The 13,559-nt window shown below is 37.2% G+C and overlaps 1 protein-coding gene across 5 annotated transcripts in view; it reads right to left on the bottom strand.

Annotated features, from left to right (window-relative positions):
• GRIP1 (glutamate receptor interacting protein 1) overlaps positions 1 to 13,559 on the bottom strand; it is a 447,814-nt gene that overhangs the window by 129,423 nt on the left and 304,832 nt on the right. For all 5 annotated transcript variants that reach the window (XM_037845410.1, XM_037845411.1, XM_037845413.1 and 2 more), the window contains exon 7: positions 12,075 to 12,220. In XM_037845410.1, coding sequence (XP_037701338.1) covers positions 12,075 to 12,220 — 146 coding nt within the window. The remainder of the gene's footprint in view (positions 1 to 12,074; positions 12,221 to 13,559) is intronic.

Genomic DNA, 13,559 nt, shown 5'->3' with positions numbered 1-13,559 from the left:
GGACCTAGAAATGGACAATAAATCTATCTAAGTACATATCAGCCCATAGGTCCAAGTAAACAATGAGGGTGTGACAAGCATAAGGCAGGCTCGGTAGGGAGTAGAATGGGGGAACCACTGCTCAGAAGAGAGGCACTAAGGGTGTGGAGCTATCTCTGCTACTCTGTCAAAAATCTTCACATTCCTCCTAGGTGCCCTCACACACCAAGTTTGAGAAATTTAAGGTGGACGGAGAAGAATGTTGATAACCCGAACAGGAACTTCAGTAGGGACCTTCTTCCTGAGAGCCTAATCAAATTAGACTGTTTTGTAGCGAGACTGGATGAATAGCACACAGCAGGAATCACAAACCCAAATCCCGATGCAGGCCAGGCACGATGTGGAGCCGATGTAAGGCTTTGATGTCAGGAAAACAATTTGGACAAATTGGAGAGAGCACTCCCTATCCAAAGAGGCAAACTGAGATTCAACTCCAGTAAGGATTACACACCCAGTGCTGACAAATTGTCAGGAGCAGCTGGATATTTAGCTTTATTTTTAGATGAAAGGCTCTTATTTTTAAATGTTGAAAACTAATTTCAACTTTTTAAAAACACTGTGCAGACCAAAAAATACACATTCTGTGGTCATGGCCTCCAACTGGTCGCCTCTTCCAGAGGATGTAAAAAATGAATTAGCATGTGCAGTTGTAGAAGACAGACAAGTCTCCATTTACATTGGAAAGATAATGATAACAAGGTGCTTTATTAGTCAGATTTAACAGATCGAAATTCTCTAAATTGAATTATCTGTGGACTCATTCTCTGGTCTGAGTGGCTATCACCTGGAGCTCTGAGTGAGTTGGGATGGTAGCAAGATTGTATTTGCAATCCTATACAGCTGCAGCACTCAGGTTTATTTGTTCAATAATGTTCAGAGGAAGGTGATACAACATGCAACAGTTAGGTATGGGGACAAAGGGAAACCTCTAAAGGTACTCATTCATTAAAAAAAAATAATGCTGAGAGTTTACTTTACAATAGACATTTTGCTAGGACTGGAGCTGGTCTGGCTGATCACCTCTAAACAGGTGTTTAGACCTCTAAGCTGGAATTTCTCTGTAGTCTGTTCCTGTCTTCTTCTTTATCGATTTTGTTGGATAACTCTTGTGGTAGGTAGAAAATTTCTGAATTGGCCCCACAAAGATTCTATGATCTAATCCCCAGCCCCTGCGAATATGATGATATGTCACCCCACGACTGTGTTATGTTACATGGTACAGCTGACCTTAAAGGGGGAAGATTATCTAGATGGGCTAACATAATCACAGAGTCCTTAAAAAGCAGATAAATTTTTCCAAGCTGGAAAATACCCAAAGGATCATCAACAAGGAAGTGGATAAATTGTGATCTATTCATGGAATAGAATACTATACAATGATAAAGCAAATCTGGTGGAAGGGAAAAAAGGAAGTCAAGGTGATTTCAAATGTGAGGAGGACTCAACATAACCATTACTGGCTTGAAGATGGAGGGACCATGAGAGAGGGAAGGTAGGAGCCTCTAGAAACAGCCAGCCAGCAAGGATATGGAGACCTCAGATGTACAGCCACAAGGAACTGGATTCTGCTAGCAATCTGAATGAGCTTGAAGTGGATTCTTTCCGGAGTCTCCAGATAAGGACTTAGTCCTTCTGACAGCTTGACTTTGGCCCATGTGAGATCCTAAACAGAGAACCCAGCTCAACCCACCTGCACTGCTGACCTACACAACTGTGAGATAATAAATGGGTGTTGTTTTTATATACTAAGCTTATGGTATTTTACTATAAAGCAATAGAGAACCAATACAGTGCTCAAGTCCAATGGCAACATCTATCTAAAAACTGGAGAACAAACTAGATGAAATTTTGTATCCTCTTTCGAGCTTCTATGTGTTTAATTCTTGGGAAATTCCCAAAAGTAACCCAACAAAGTTTATTGGAATGTTTTAGCTTATAACTACTGACTATAGCATTTATTTTGCATTCAGTGGTTAGGGTTAAATTGTAACACATATATATAGCTAACAAAGGGTTTGAATACAAATATATAATTAAATCATATAAATTTATTAAAGTGTTACAAAAAATAGATCAAATGACTTGACCCAGTCACATCACAAAGGAGAAAGGCCAATAAGGTGCCTCACATCTTTATGCATCTGGGAAATATACATAAAGTCACAAAAAAATACCTCTACACACCATCAGAAGGTAATATGAAAAAGACTGACAATATCAAGTGCTGGTGAAGAGATGAAGGAAATAAAACTGTTTGTGGGAATGCAAATGGGTGTAATCACTTTGAAAAACTGTTTGGCGGTATCCACCAAAGCTGTACATGTAGCTTACAGCCCAGCAGTTCTACTCCTAGGTATAACCCAAAAGAAATGCATAAATGTGTTCACCAAAAGACATATGCTCATAATAGCATTATTTATAATGCATTCATTATAAGAGTTTTCATTATAAGAGCATTCATTATAAGAGTTTCAATCTGGAAAATACCCAAAGGATCATCGACAAGGAAGTGGATAAATTGTGATCTATTCATGGAATAGAATACTATACAATGATAAAGCAAATCTAGCGGGCTCAACTTGGAGGTCATGTGAGCAAAACAAAAACCTAATCTAGCTTCTATTTCCTGTAAATGTCCAGCTTGCCCAGAAAACCAGTTTTAAATACAGCTGATCAGTTATCACCATCTAACTAACTCATTCGTACACCAGCTAACTTCCTTATTCTTAAGCAACCACCTGCTCCCCACTTTTTAAGACCCCCCCCAAAGTTAAATGGAAACTTAAAGTCAACCAATCAGAACAGCCCCTCACTTGCTTCCATATTTGCCCTACCTGAGCTTGTCCTTTCCACCCCCTTGGTGGAGCTCTGTTCTACTTTCTGAATGGGCTGCTGTTTCATGAATCATTCAATAAAGCCGGTGAGATTCTAAACTGCATGAAAAGTTTTTCTTTTAACAACACAGTTGAAAAGGATGAACTACTGCTACAAGCAATAATATGGATGCATCTCACAAACATAATGTTGGGCAAAAGAAGGCAGACATCAAAGAAATATATTTATGATTCCATTTATACACAGTTCAAAAACCAGCAAACACATCTATGGTTTAGGAAATCAAGATATGGGTTACATTTGGGGAAGGGATGGGGTAGTGATGGGGAGGAGGCACAGTGGGGCTGCTGGTGACTATGGTTATGTTCTATTTCTGTGTGGGGAACACACAAGTGAAAATTCAACAAGCTGCACAAATAAGACTTTAGTAATTGTCTATTTGTGCTTTGTACTGTAATGTATAAGCATGCCCTATGCTGTTAACTTTTCTAATTTAGGGTAACTCCCTCTTTACCCATTTGTTTTATCTCCATAGACACATAACAAGTGGCTTTGAATTTGAATACGTAAAAGGGTATGAGGTGAGTGGAAGTAAGAGTGTTCTGAAACAATTCCTTTTTTTAGATAAAAAAGGATGTGTACGGAAAGCTTTCATCCAAGAAAAATAACATTGAAATAAAAGGCTGCTGCCACTTAAAAATTATACATTCCTTTTATGTAGGAAAACTGTGAGTTTCCATTTATGACATTTTCTATAAAGAGGATGGGAACCCACAAGGAAGCAAGTGTGCTATGTTATAGACACTTCAAACAGCCCTGAAAAAAACTCAGTCACCAGGTCACTGAGATCATCAGGGAGAAATAGATAGGAAAAAAATATATATGAACAATGGCTAATTTGCTTTTGGTGCTAGTGAGAAGTTACTGGTGGAAGTTTTATATGTTGTTCTTGGTATTCCTAAAATATGGACTGTGAAGCAGAGCCAAGATCCAGTTGTGATAATGCTGACAAGCCTATACTTTCTGATTGCAAAGGAGCTAATCATTTTGCTTCTGAATATGCATAACATTCAAATCCACCCCTGCTAAAATCATTACTTGAAAATTACTATTTTATGTTTACATTTTTAATAGAGTCAGTATTGAATGCATCTAAATAAGGATTCGCTGGGCAAAGATGTGATACCCTAGGGCCTTTCCAAGCAAAGGAAACAATTTTTCTCAGTATCCTTGGTCTTGCAGGTTGGCATAGTCCATGTGAGCAAAAGGAAAGGTATGAAGCTGAGCAGATAATTTAAAAGCTAAGAAGAGCTTCAGAGACTTACAGGAATTTACAGAAACACTACAGGTAGATTAAGAGGTATTGTAATTTAAAGAATCGTGATTTTATCCTGCAGTGTAAAACGGAAAGGTGAAGTAACTTCATTTTAAACCTACAACCTACACATTGATATTTTGCTACATTCTAGACACACCCAGTTAATGATGATTGGTCACAGAAACAAGTAATTTATGGTGAATACATTGCTGGATCCTCAATTATCATTAAGTGCTTCCTATGTACGTCTGAAGGTTCCAAGTGAGGTGTTATAGAAATGAGCAGATAAAGATGTTTCAGCTAGTGCCTGCAAAGAGTTTCTGGAATCCAGAGTGTTCTAGCTTGCTAATGCTGCTGGAATGCAAAACACCAGAGATGGACTGGCTTTTATAAAAGGGGGTTTATTTGGTTACACAGTTACAGTCTCAAGGCCATAAAGTGTCCAAGGTAACACATCAGCAACTGGGTACCTTCACTGGAGGATGGCCAATGGTGTCTGGAAAACCTCCGTTAGCTGGGAAGGCACGTGGCTGGCATCTGCTCCAAAGTTCTGGTTTTAAAATGGCTTTCTCCCAGGATGTTCCTCTCTAGGCTGCAGTTCCTCAAAAATGTCACTCTTAGTGGCACTTGGGGTATTTGTCCTCTCTTAGCTTCTCTGGAGCAAGAGTCTGCTTTCAACAGCCGTCTTCAAACTGTTTCTCATCTGCAGCTCCTGTGCTTTCTTCACAGTGTCCCTCTCGGCTGTAGCAGCACGCTCCCTTCTGTCTTATCTTACATAGTGCTCCAGTAACTTAATTAAGACCCACCCTGAGTGCACGGGCCAACACCTCCATGGAGATGATCCAATCAGTGTTATCACCTACACTTGGGTGGGGCACGTCTCCATGGGAACACTCAAAGAATTCCAATCTAATCAGCACTAAAATGTCTGCCCCACAAGGTTGCATCAAAGAATATGGCTTTTTCTGGGGGACATAATACATTCAAACCGGCACACGGAGGCATAGTAGAAAAACACAAATATTACTAAGGCAAAGCAGAATGTAAATACCCTAAAGATTTGCCAAGAAAGTGCTAATGAGGGGAGAAATAGAGACAGAGATTGAGCAAGCCATAAGAGCAGGCTGGCTGAGGAGGGCTGAGATGGCTGGAAGAGAGAGGTGGAGACGTTTGATACTAGATATTGTGCACAACAGTGGGAAAGCATGGTATGTTCGGGAAGAACATTTAGTTATGTTTCCATATTTATTATCAACCATGATAGTTTGCTGTTTACATTTGAAATCCACTAAGATCCCTGTAGACATTAATTAATTGCCTCTTAGTAAGAAAGCTTGTTTAAATTGCATGACAGTGAGTCTTGTTTAATCCAGCTAACAGGAATTCCATGTTAACTGAATGTCTTCTAGGCTCTTCCCAGAGAAGACAAAGGAAAGTTATAATAAAATAAACAATTATTAGCAAATCATGTAATTTTTTTAAAAATCCAGAGCAAATTGCAAGTCATTAGAGATTTGGTACAATTTTCTCCATCACTGGCTTAGGGGCAGATGTTCAGAATAATGCCCTTGAGGAAACTGTGTGCTCAAGTATCTGTAATTTAATATATATTCTCAGAAATTTATTTTAGGAATGTTCTCAACGACGTTTTAAATAAAATAAATATTCCAATTAACTTTTAGAGAATAAAGTGATCCAAACACATCACTTCCCAAATATCCTTTTCAGCAAAGACTCACTGTTGCAACAGAATAAAACATCAGCTGCTTCTTAAAAGGGTAATGGGGGGCCCAAGGTTCATTTTAGATAAGTGATGCATGGAAATAGCAAACTTTAATTTCCTGGCATTCAATAACAGTTTAGTTTATTTATTATAAGCACTTTACATATTTTCGCTCATTTAATCCTTTTATCAACCCTTTGAAGAAGTACTATTATCATCCCTATTTTAGAGATGGGAAGTTGCATCTTGGAGAGGCTAAATAACTTGTGCAAGGCAAGAATCAAAATCAGATTGCCTGACTGCAAAAGGCACTAAATTTACTGCAGTGGTTGTCTTCAGAGCTTTTACCCCTTAGCGGTTCAAGCTTTCCTTGTATTTTATGTTACTTTTCTACAAGTAGGACACTCAGACCCAACCATTTGGTAATGTATTTCAACAATCATGAGGTGGGTTGGTTTTCCCATAAATATTTTAAATAGTGAATTCACATTTATTGAGCACATTCCAAGTGTCAAGCACCACATAGGCAGCAACTCTTTCACTCCTCACAGCAATCTGAGAGTGGAGTAATCTGATCACCAACGTCTTTTACAAAGGAGAAATCTGGCCTCTGTGACTCTCCTCTCCCTTGGCTCTCCCCCTCATCACTGGATGCTCCTTCTCTATTTTCTTTTTTTTTTTTCAGGTTCCTCTTGACCTTCCTAACTTCTAACCATCGGGGGGCCCCAGAGCTCAGTTCGTGGGCCTCTCTCTGTGTCTATACTCACTCTAGGATGCCTCATCCAGCCTTATGGTCTTGAGATCCACGTCTATGCTGATGACCAAAAACATTTTATCTCCTGCACTGACCTCTGCCCTCAACACCAGGCTTAAATACCCAACTGCATACTCAACACCTCCACGTGGATGACTGTTAGACATCTCAAACTTAGCATATCGAAAATGAAACTTAATTTTCCCTCAAACCTATTTCTCACACAGCCTTCCTTATTTCAATAAGTTTTCCTTAAAATTTTAACAAAGACTAAATTCAACTTTAATAAAATTGATATAGCTTCAACTGCTTTCCTAAACAGAACAGAATGAATTTGTTAAAATTTATGATCTGAGATTTACTGGACATATAACGGATTCCAAGGTTGAAATATCGATAATTATATTTATAGTTGTACAAACACATTACACACATACACACATTACCTAAGAAATAATTTGTACTTTTAATCATATGTAAATAAATAAAATATTTATATTTATTGCTGCAGACACATACTTCCAAAGATATAATATGCTACAATTTTAAAAGTATGTAAAAAAATGAAAGTATGAAGCAACAGTAAAATCAATGCAACAAGCAAGTCTCACTGGCAAATGAAAATGTAGTCAGTATCATTATTCATCCAGGAAATGTGCCTTAAACTTAAAATGAGATACGACCACACACCCATCGGAACAGTTACATTGAAAAAGAGTGTGAATAACAAGTCTTGAGGAGGATGTGAAGCAAGGGAAACTCTCATATACTGTTGGAAGGAGTATAATATTTAACATTAAATTATGTCTTAAGATGGACATCTAGTACTTTCTTTGTCACCCCAGCATCTACTCTGGGGAACTGCCCTCTATCTCTCTGGCTTATGCTGTTGGGACTGGTCAACATTTATTTCTGCCTCCCCTACCAAGGGGGAAAACAGGGCACTATATTCCTGGACATAGTTATTAATGTCGTGGTCGGCACTTACCCCAAGTTAAGGCAGTAACAACTATTCAGGGGGGATCTAGTCTTACTTTTATCTGAAGCATCATGAACTCTCAAGACACAGTAGACTGTGGCTGCCAGTGGCTGTCTTGCCCCCAAGTGCCAGCAGCCCTTCCAAAGCAAGGAGACCTAAGAGGTGGGCAGAGACAGACTCTGATGGCAATGCTGTACTTGTGCCTAAAGCCAGGATATACCTTGGGCTCCCCACTTTTATAGGGTTATAAATTCCCTCTTAATTAAGTTAGTCTAAATTGGGTTTCTATCATTTGTACCTGATGGCATCCTCATGTACCACTAAGCTATTGCTCCTTATCTTTTCAATTTAAGATCATAAGTTTCCTGTTGAAATTTTTGCACCTAGGTAGCTTCATCTAAGTGTTTTGGAAGAGTGTCTGAATGGAAGTCCATAAAAATCTTTTGAGTTTTATATATTCTTTCATGTGTTTATTTCTTTTGTACTTCTAAATATCTTCTGGCTACCTTTAAAGGTAAACAGCTTTTTGTTTTAAATGTTTAATTATTGAGGATTTTCACATCCTAATGAGCTGGATAGGGTAAATATCATTATTCTTATTTTATAGAAGGAAAAGATACAAAAAGTGAAATATTAAGTATAACATCAAGGGAGATTGGTGAAAGGTACAAAACAGAATCCACACAATTTAATTGCCTATTTCAATAAATTCTTCATTAGGCTTCTATAAATATGTTAGACATAAAGACAATTAATAATCTTTAGACCAGCACTTAACCTAGATTTAGGAGATATAAAATAGATATTTCACTCATATTCAGCTAATAAAGCATCAGTGTCCTTGGTATCTAGATTCTGTCTTACTGAATATTTTCCCATTTTAAAAAATCCTCTTTTGTTCAGATCCCATTTAAAAAATGAAGAAATTTTGTAAAACTTATTTTTTGGGGATCAAATATTAATTTTACAATTGTGAGCCTTTTTCATACATAAAAAATGAGAATGGATAAGCTATTTTAAATGAGAACTTAATTTCCAAAGAGTTTGAAAGAAATGTTAATTGGGACTTTCAGGGTAACTAGCAGGCTGTGTTGTATGAAGAGCCCATTTCACTCCTCTTGAGGAAGAAATACTCAAGTGTTACAATAAAAGGGGAAATTTTTTTTTTTTAATAAAAGGAAAGCTTAGTTATTATTTGGTGGAGAATAATTCTAACTAAAAGTTTCCTATATTCTGATTTTCTGAGGCACCATTTTTACTTCTCTTTTCTCAACTTGTCACTTACAGTTATTTGATCTTGTCTATACCTAATCCCATCTTAACACAAATTAGGGAAATAGCAATGGGAAAAAGCAAGAAAGACATTACAAGCATACAGAGAAATGCTTTTACAAGAAACTGAAAAGGACTAATGTTCTAAATATGTAAATAGTTGTACAAACCAATTACTCAAAAACCAAGCCCCTCCCAAGAGAAAAATGAATAGAAGACGAAAAACAGGAATAGAAAATGCAAATGGTTAACATTCACATGCAAAAAAGTCAACCTCACTAGTATAAGTAAAAGTAAATTAAAATATAATTATAATTTCACCTCATAAATCAGAAAGATTAACAATGACAATACCCAATGTTGAGATGCTCTAGTGAAATGGATACACTTGAAACATTGCTTGTGGTAATATGAAATGGTGCAACCTTTATAGAGGACAATTTGGAAATATGGTGTGTAACAAATATTTTTAAAATAAATACATCCTTTGTCTTAATGAAATCAGAAATACAGATAAAGATTTGGATGAAAGAATATTTATTTATTATCAATAATAGAAGTCTATTGGGAAATGGTTAAATAATTACAGAATTTGTTTTTGGATGTGATATGAAGTAGGAATTAAATTTTACTTTTTCCCATGTGGATAATTTTCCAAGCATCATTTACTGACCAGTGCAACCCTTCCACACTTATGCATAATGATACTTCTGGTTCCAGAGCTACAGTGGTCTGTTTCTAGTCATTCTCTTCCATTCCATGGTCTCTTTATTACTCCTATATTAATACTAAACTGACTTGATGGTGCAGTTTTAGAATGTCTTGATACTGGGTAGAACAGACCTCTGTACCTTCTTGTTGAGTCAAACACATATTGACTCTTCTTCCCCTATCCTCTTCTTAGTCCATACACATTTTAGAAAAAGGTTATCAAGCTCCCACTAAAGAACTTTTTGAGATTTTGAATGGAAACGAATCTATGGATGAATTAAAGAGAAATGACATCTTTTAGATACTGTCTTCCTATCCAAGAACATTATATATAGCTCTTCATTTATTTAGGTATTCTTTTTGATATGTATATAATGTGCACATGTACATGTATATGTACAGGTATAGGTATAATGGACTCAAACAACTATCGTTAGATTTATTCCTTATGGTTTCATTGCTATTATCAATGGCATCTTAGAAATTTAACTTTCTGTTTGAGGCTGGTATAAAGAACGGCAACTGATTTTTTTACACTGATCATATATCCAGCAACCTTGGGAACTCTAATGAGTTTCTTTCCTGATGGCTTGCTTTCCCCTACGCTAGGGGGTTGATCAGGAACTCTGGGGTGTGAGAACTGTCAGGCTTTATTCAGAAAATGAGTATGAGTTGAGGAGAAGGCAGACAGGTAAGACACCCCATCTCCTTGACCCTGACAATGCTGAAATGTGGGGGGCTGCCCAGGCCCCTATAGACTATCATCGTTTTCAGTCTGGGAGCTGGTGGCCTAACTGTTACTTATTTACTGACCATCTTTTTAAAAGCAGTTTCCCCACTCACCAACCCTCACCTTCCCTTATTCCCCATCACAGAACCCTGCTTGTGCCCTTCATGGTAATGATCACACTTGTGTATGTTTGCGTTTGGTGATCCTCCTTGTTTACTGTCTGTCTCCCCCACTGGATCGCAAGCTTTATGAGGGCAGGGATCAGATGTTTTCTTTATCTCTGTATCCCTGGCACCTTCCCTTAGCTCAATAAATAATTGTAGACTGAATGAGTAAGTTAAATATACCAGATACCTGTTTTATTTTTTAATGTTAACCCATTTGTATAATCATTTAAAATGTATGAGGCACTCTACTTGTACAATCTTCTCTTCATAATTGCCTTTTAAAATAGGCACTGGTAATCCTCATTTGACAAATGAGGAAACTTAGGCCCAGAAAAATTAAGTAACACAGTCCAAATCAATAGCTAGTAATCAGTAGAGTTGAAAACAGAACCCACATAATCTAACTCAAAATCTAATTCAAAACCTAATTAAATCTAATTAAAAAACCAAGTAACAAAAGAAAGAAAGGAGGGAGGGAGAGAAAAAGAAAGGGGAGAGGAAAAAGGAGGGAGGGATGTAAGGGAGAGAGGGAAGAAGAGATATTCATTCTTGAGCTTTACCTGTCAAGATCTCTACCATTTATTCTTCTGAGAACAAATTTCATACTTTAAGCCCCTTAGGAAACCTCATCCTTCTTTACGACATTTTAGTCCAGCAGACAGACTAGGAGTACTCCCAAACAACACCATTCTGCATGAATCATGCAGACTGGGAAATAAAGGAGTTTGCAGTCACATAATAAATCTCTTTTTTCTCTGCTACATTTCAGCGGCATAAAATGTGCTGTTAAAGTTAGGTCACATAATCAAGTTTGATAATTTTAAGGAGTACTTCCAACATAAGATTTAAGTTTTAATTTAGGTTCCAATTCATTCTAGCATAATTTTTCTGCCTTTGTCAACATTACACAAAATATTGTCTCTCTCAACATTTAAAAGCCTCAGGAGACCATCCTTCTGGTTTTACTATAGGTGTGAGGGTAGAAACAGAGCTACTTTCTCATGGAGTCATTATTTAAAGAAAGAATAATGTGCTCAACTTCTCATTTTAATCAATGTTACCAAATGTCCCCTTTTCTTCTCTTGTCCCTAACTCTGATGATAAAATGAATGGTCATTTCCATTAATTCTGGTTCACTGGCTTCAGATTGTGAAGTTATGAGAAGGAAAGGAATCCCCCACTGTTCCCAGTCTCCATGTAGTAAAATAAAAAGTACAAGCTCCTAAGTTAATAATACTATTTTTGTGATTTGGAGGGTAGAAATACTTTACTGCCAAAGGTCAATCCGTATGTAAGAGCTGATTGCTAAGTGAAGTACTCTGACAGAATGAAACCTTATTACCAAACCTGTCGGCACGAGAACTCTAAATTACTGAAAAGTACCACTCACCTCTTCTTGAACCCAAACAGAGTAATGATATAGTACCGATGGGACTGTCTGCTACAGGAGGGCATATCAGTTCATACATAATCCAAAGTAGCTTATCAGGGATGGACAGCGACATACTCTAGAGTTTAGGGCTCATGCGTCAGGACTCCCACATACCCATTACTGAGACATCGTATTCTACCAGCAGCGTTGCTTCTTGCCCACATTGTTTAAGAATACTCATGGCTTCAGCATGCGTGGTTCCAAGAAGCCGAATTCCATCCACACTGAGCAGCCTATCGCCAGGTTTGATTGTGCCCTCTCTGAAGGGAGAATAAAGGAACAGCCTTTATTAATTTAGTACAATGGGGCTTAGCATTAATAGTCAGCAGATTAGCTCTTTCACAGATGTTCTGCCTTCCATCCCATTTGCAATTTCCTTTTAAGCTTCAAGGGTGACTGGAAGAGAGTTAAGAGTTAACCCTAAACAGAAACTTGCTGTTATGTAAAAATCAGTAATGAGAAAATAACTACACATTAGCAAATAACTGAGTTACCCACAGTTAATTCTAGGGGTATAAAGGTAATAATAAAGACACGTTTTCCCTTTCTCAAGGTTTTTGCCTGAATGTCCAAAATTGATTTATTAGAGCCCAGGAAATAGCATTCACCTATTTTGCCAATCCAGGTGAGCAGAAAAACCTGCTGATTTCATTCAGTTTATTTCTAGTGAACCCAAGCAGGACAGGGAGTGCTGGGGAAAATCTTCCCTCATTTGTAAATTTTCCTACTGATTTATAAGGCCATTTGGCAGTCATTAAACTGATTCAGTCTCAGATTCCCTGGAAGAGGCAGGCAAATACTCTTCTCCCTGCTGTGACCACAAACACTCAAGCTTTGGGAGAAGATGCCTCAGGACATTGGTGACACCATTAAGGTAACCTCTAGGGACCCCTACAAATACACTTACCTGCCGCAGGGAGGGTCAAGGAGATGAGAAATCTAATGGGAGAGTTGCAAATTTAGGACTTGGAAAGAATAAAAATGATCTATTAATATTAAATCACTTTTGTCTAGATAATTCTCAAAGTAGCTTTCTTCTAAATTTTTATCTGAATTTATTTGATTTCTTTTAGACCTAAATTAATTTGGTAATAAGTTGCTCATAAACTAGTAGCCTGTTTCTTACATTTCTGTCAACCGTAATTCTAAATGTTAATGAGAAATGGAAATAGTCTCATTTGCTTCAGGCAGAATAATTCACAAGAGAAGCATGAGAAGGGAAAAAAAGCACAATTTCTCTGGCACTTTTGACTTTGTTTTATCTTCTGCTAGGGTAGATATGCTTTAACACAGGCAAGAAACCAGTACCATCATATTTTCTTATTTTATTTTAAACATCATGTTTTTAAAAAGTGAGGTATGAACAGTATGGACTTTGAAGGAAAATAAACCTGATTTCTTTTCTTGATTCTTCGCTTACTAGCTGCAAGTCATTTAACTGTACTGGGCTTCAATTTTTTCTTCTGTAAAGGTGGGTAAAAATACTTCATTTCGAGGGTGGTAGTAAGGATAAAATAATGTCTATGAAACACTTAGCACAGTTTCTGGCACATAGTAAGTGCTCTTTAAATGATATTTATTATTTTTATTTATACTGCT

The sequence above is a fragment of the Choloepus didactylus genome, chromosome 8, assembly GCF_015220235.1.
Source record: "Choloepus didactylus isolate mChoDid1 chromosome 8, mChoDid1.pri, whole genome shotgun sequence".
Lineage (NCBI taxonomy): Eukaryota > Metazoa > Chordata > Mammalia > Pilosa > Megalonychidae > Choloepus > Choloepus didactylus.
The sequence above is the reverse complement of the archived record's forward strand: the minus strand, read 5'-3'. Positions and strand labels throughout refer to the sequence as shown.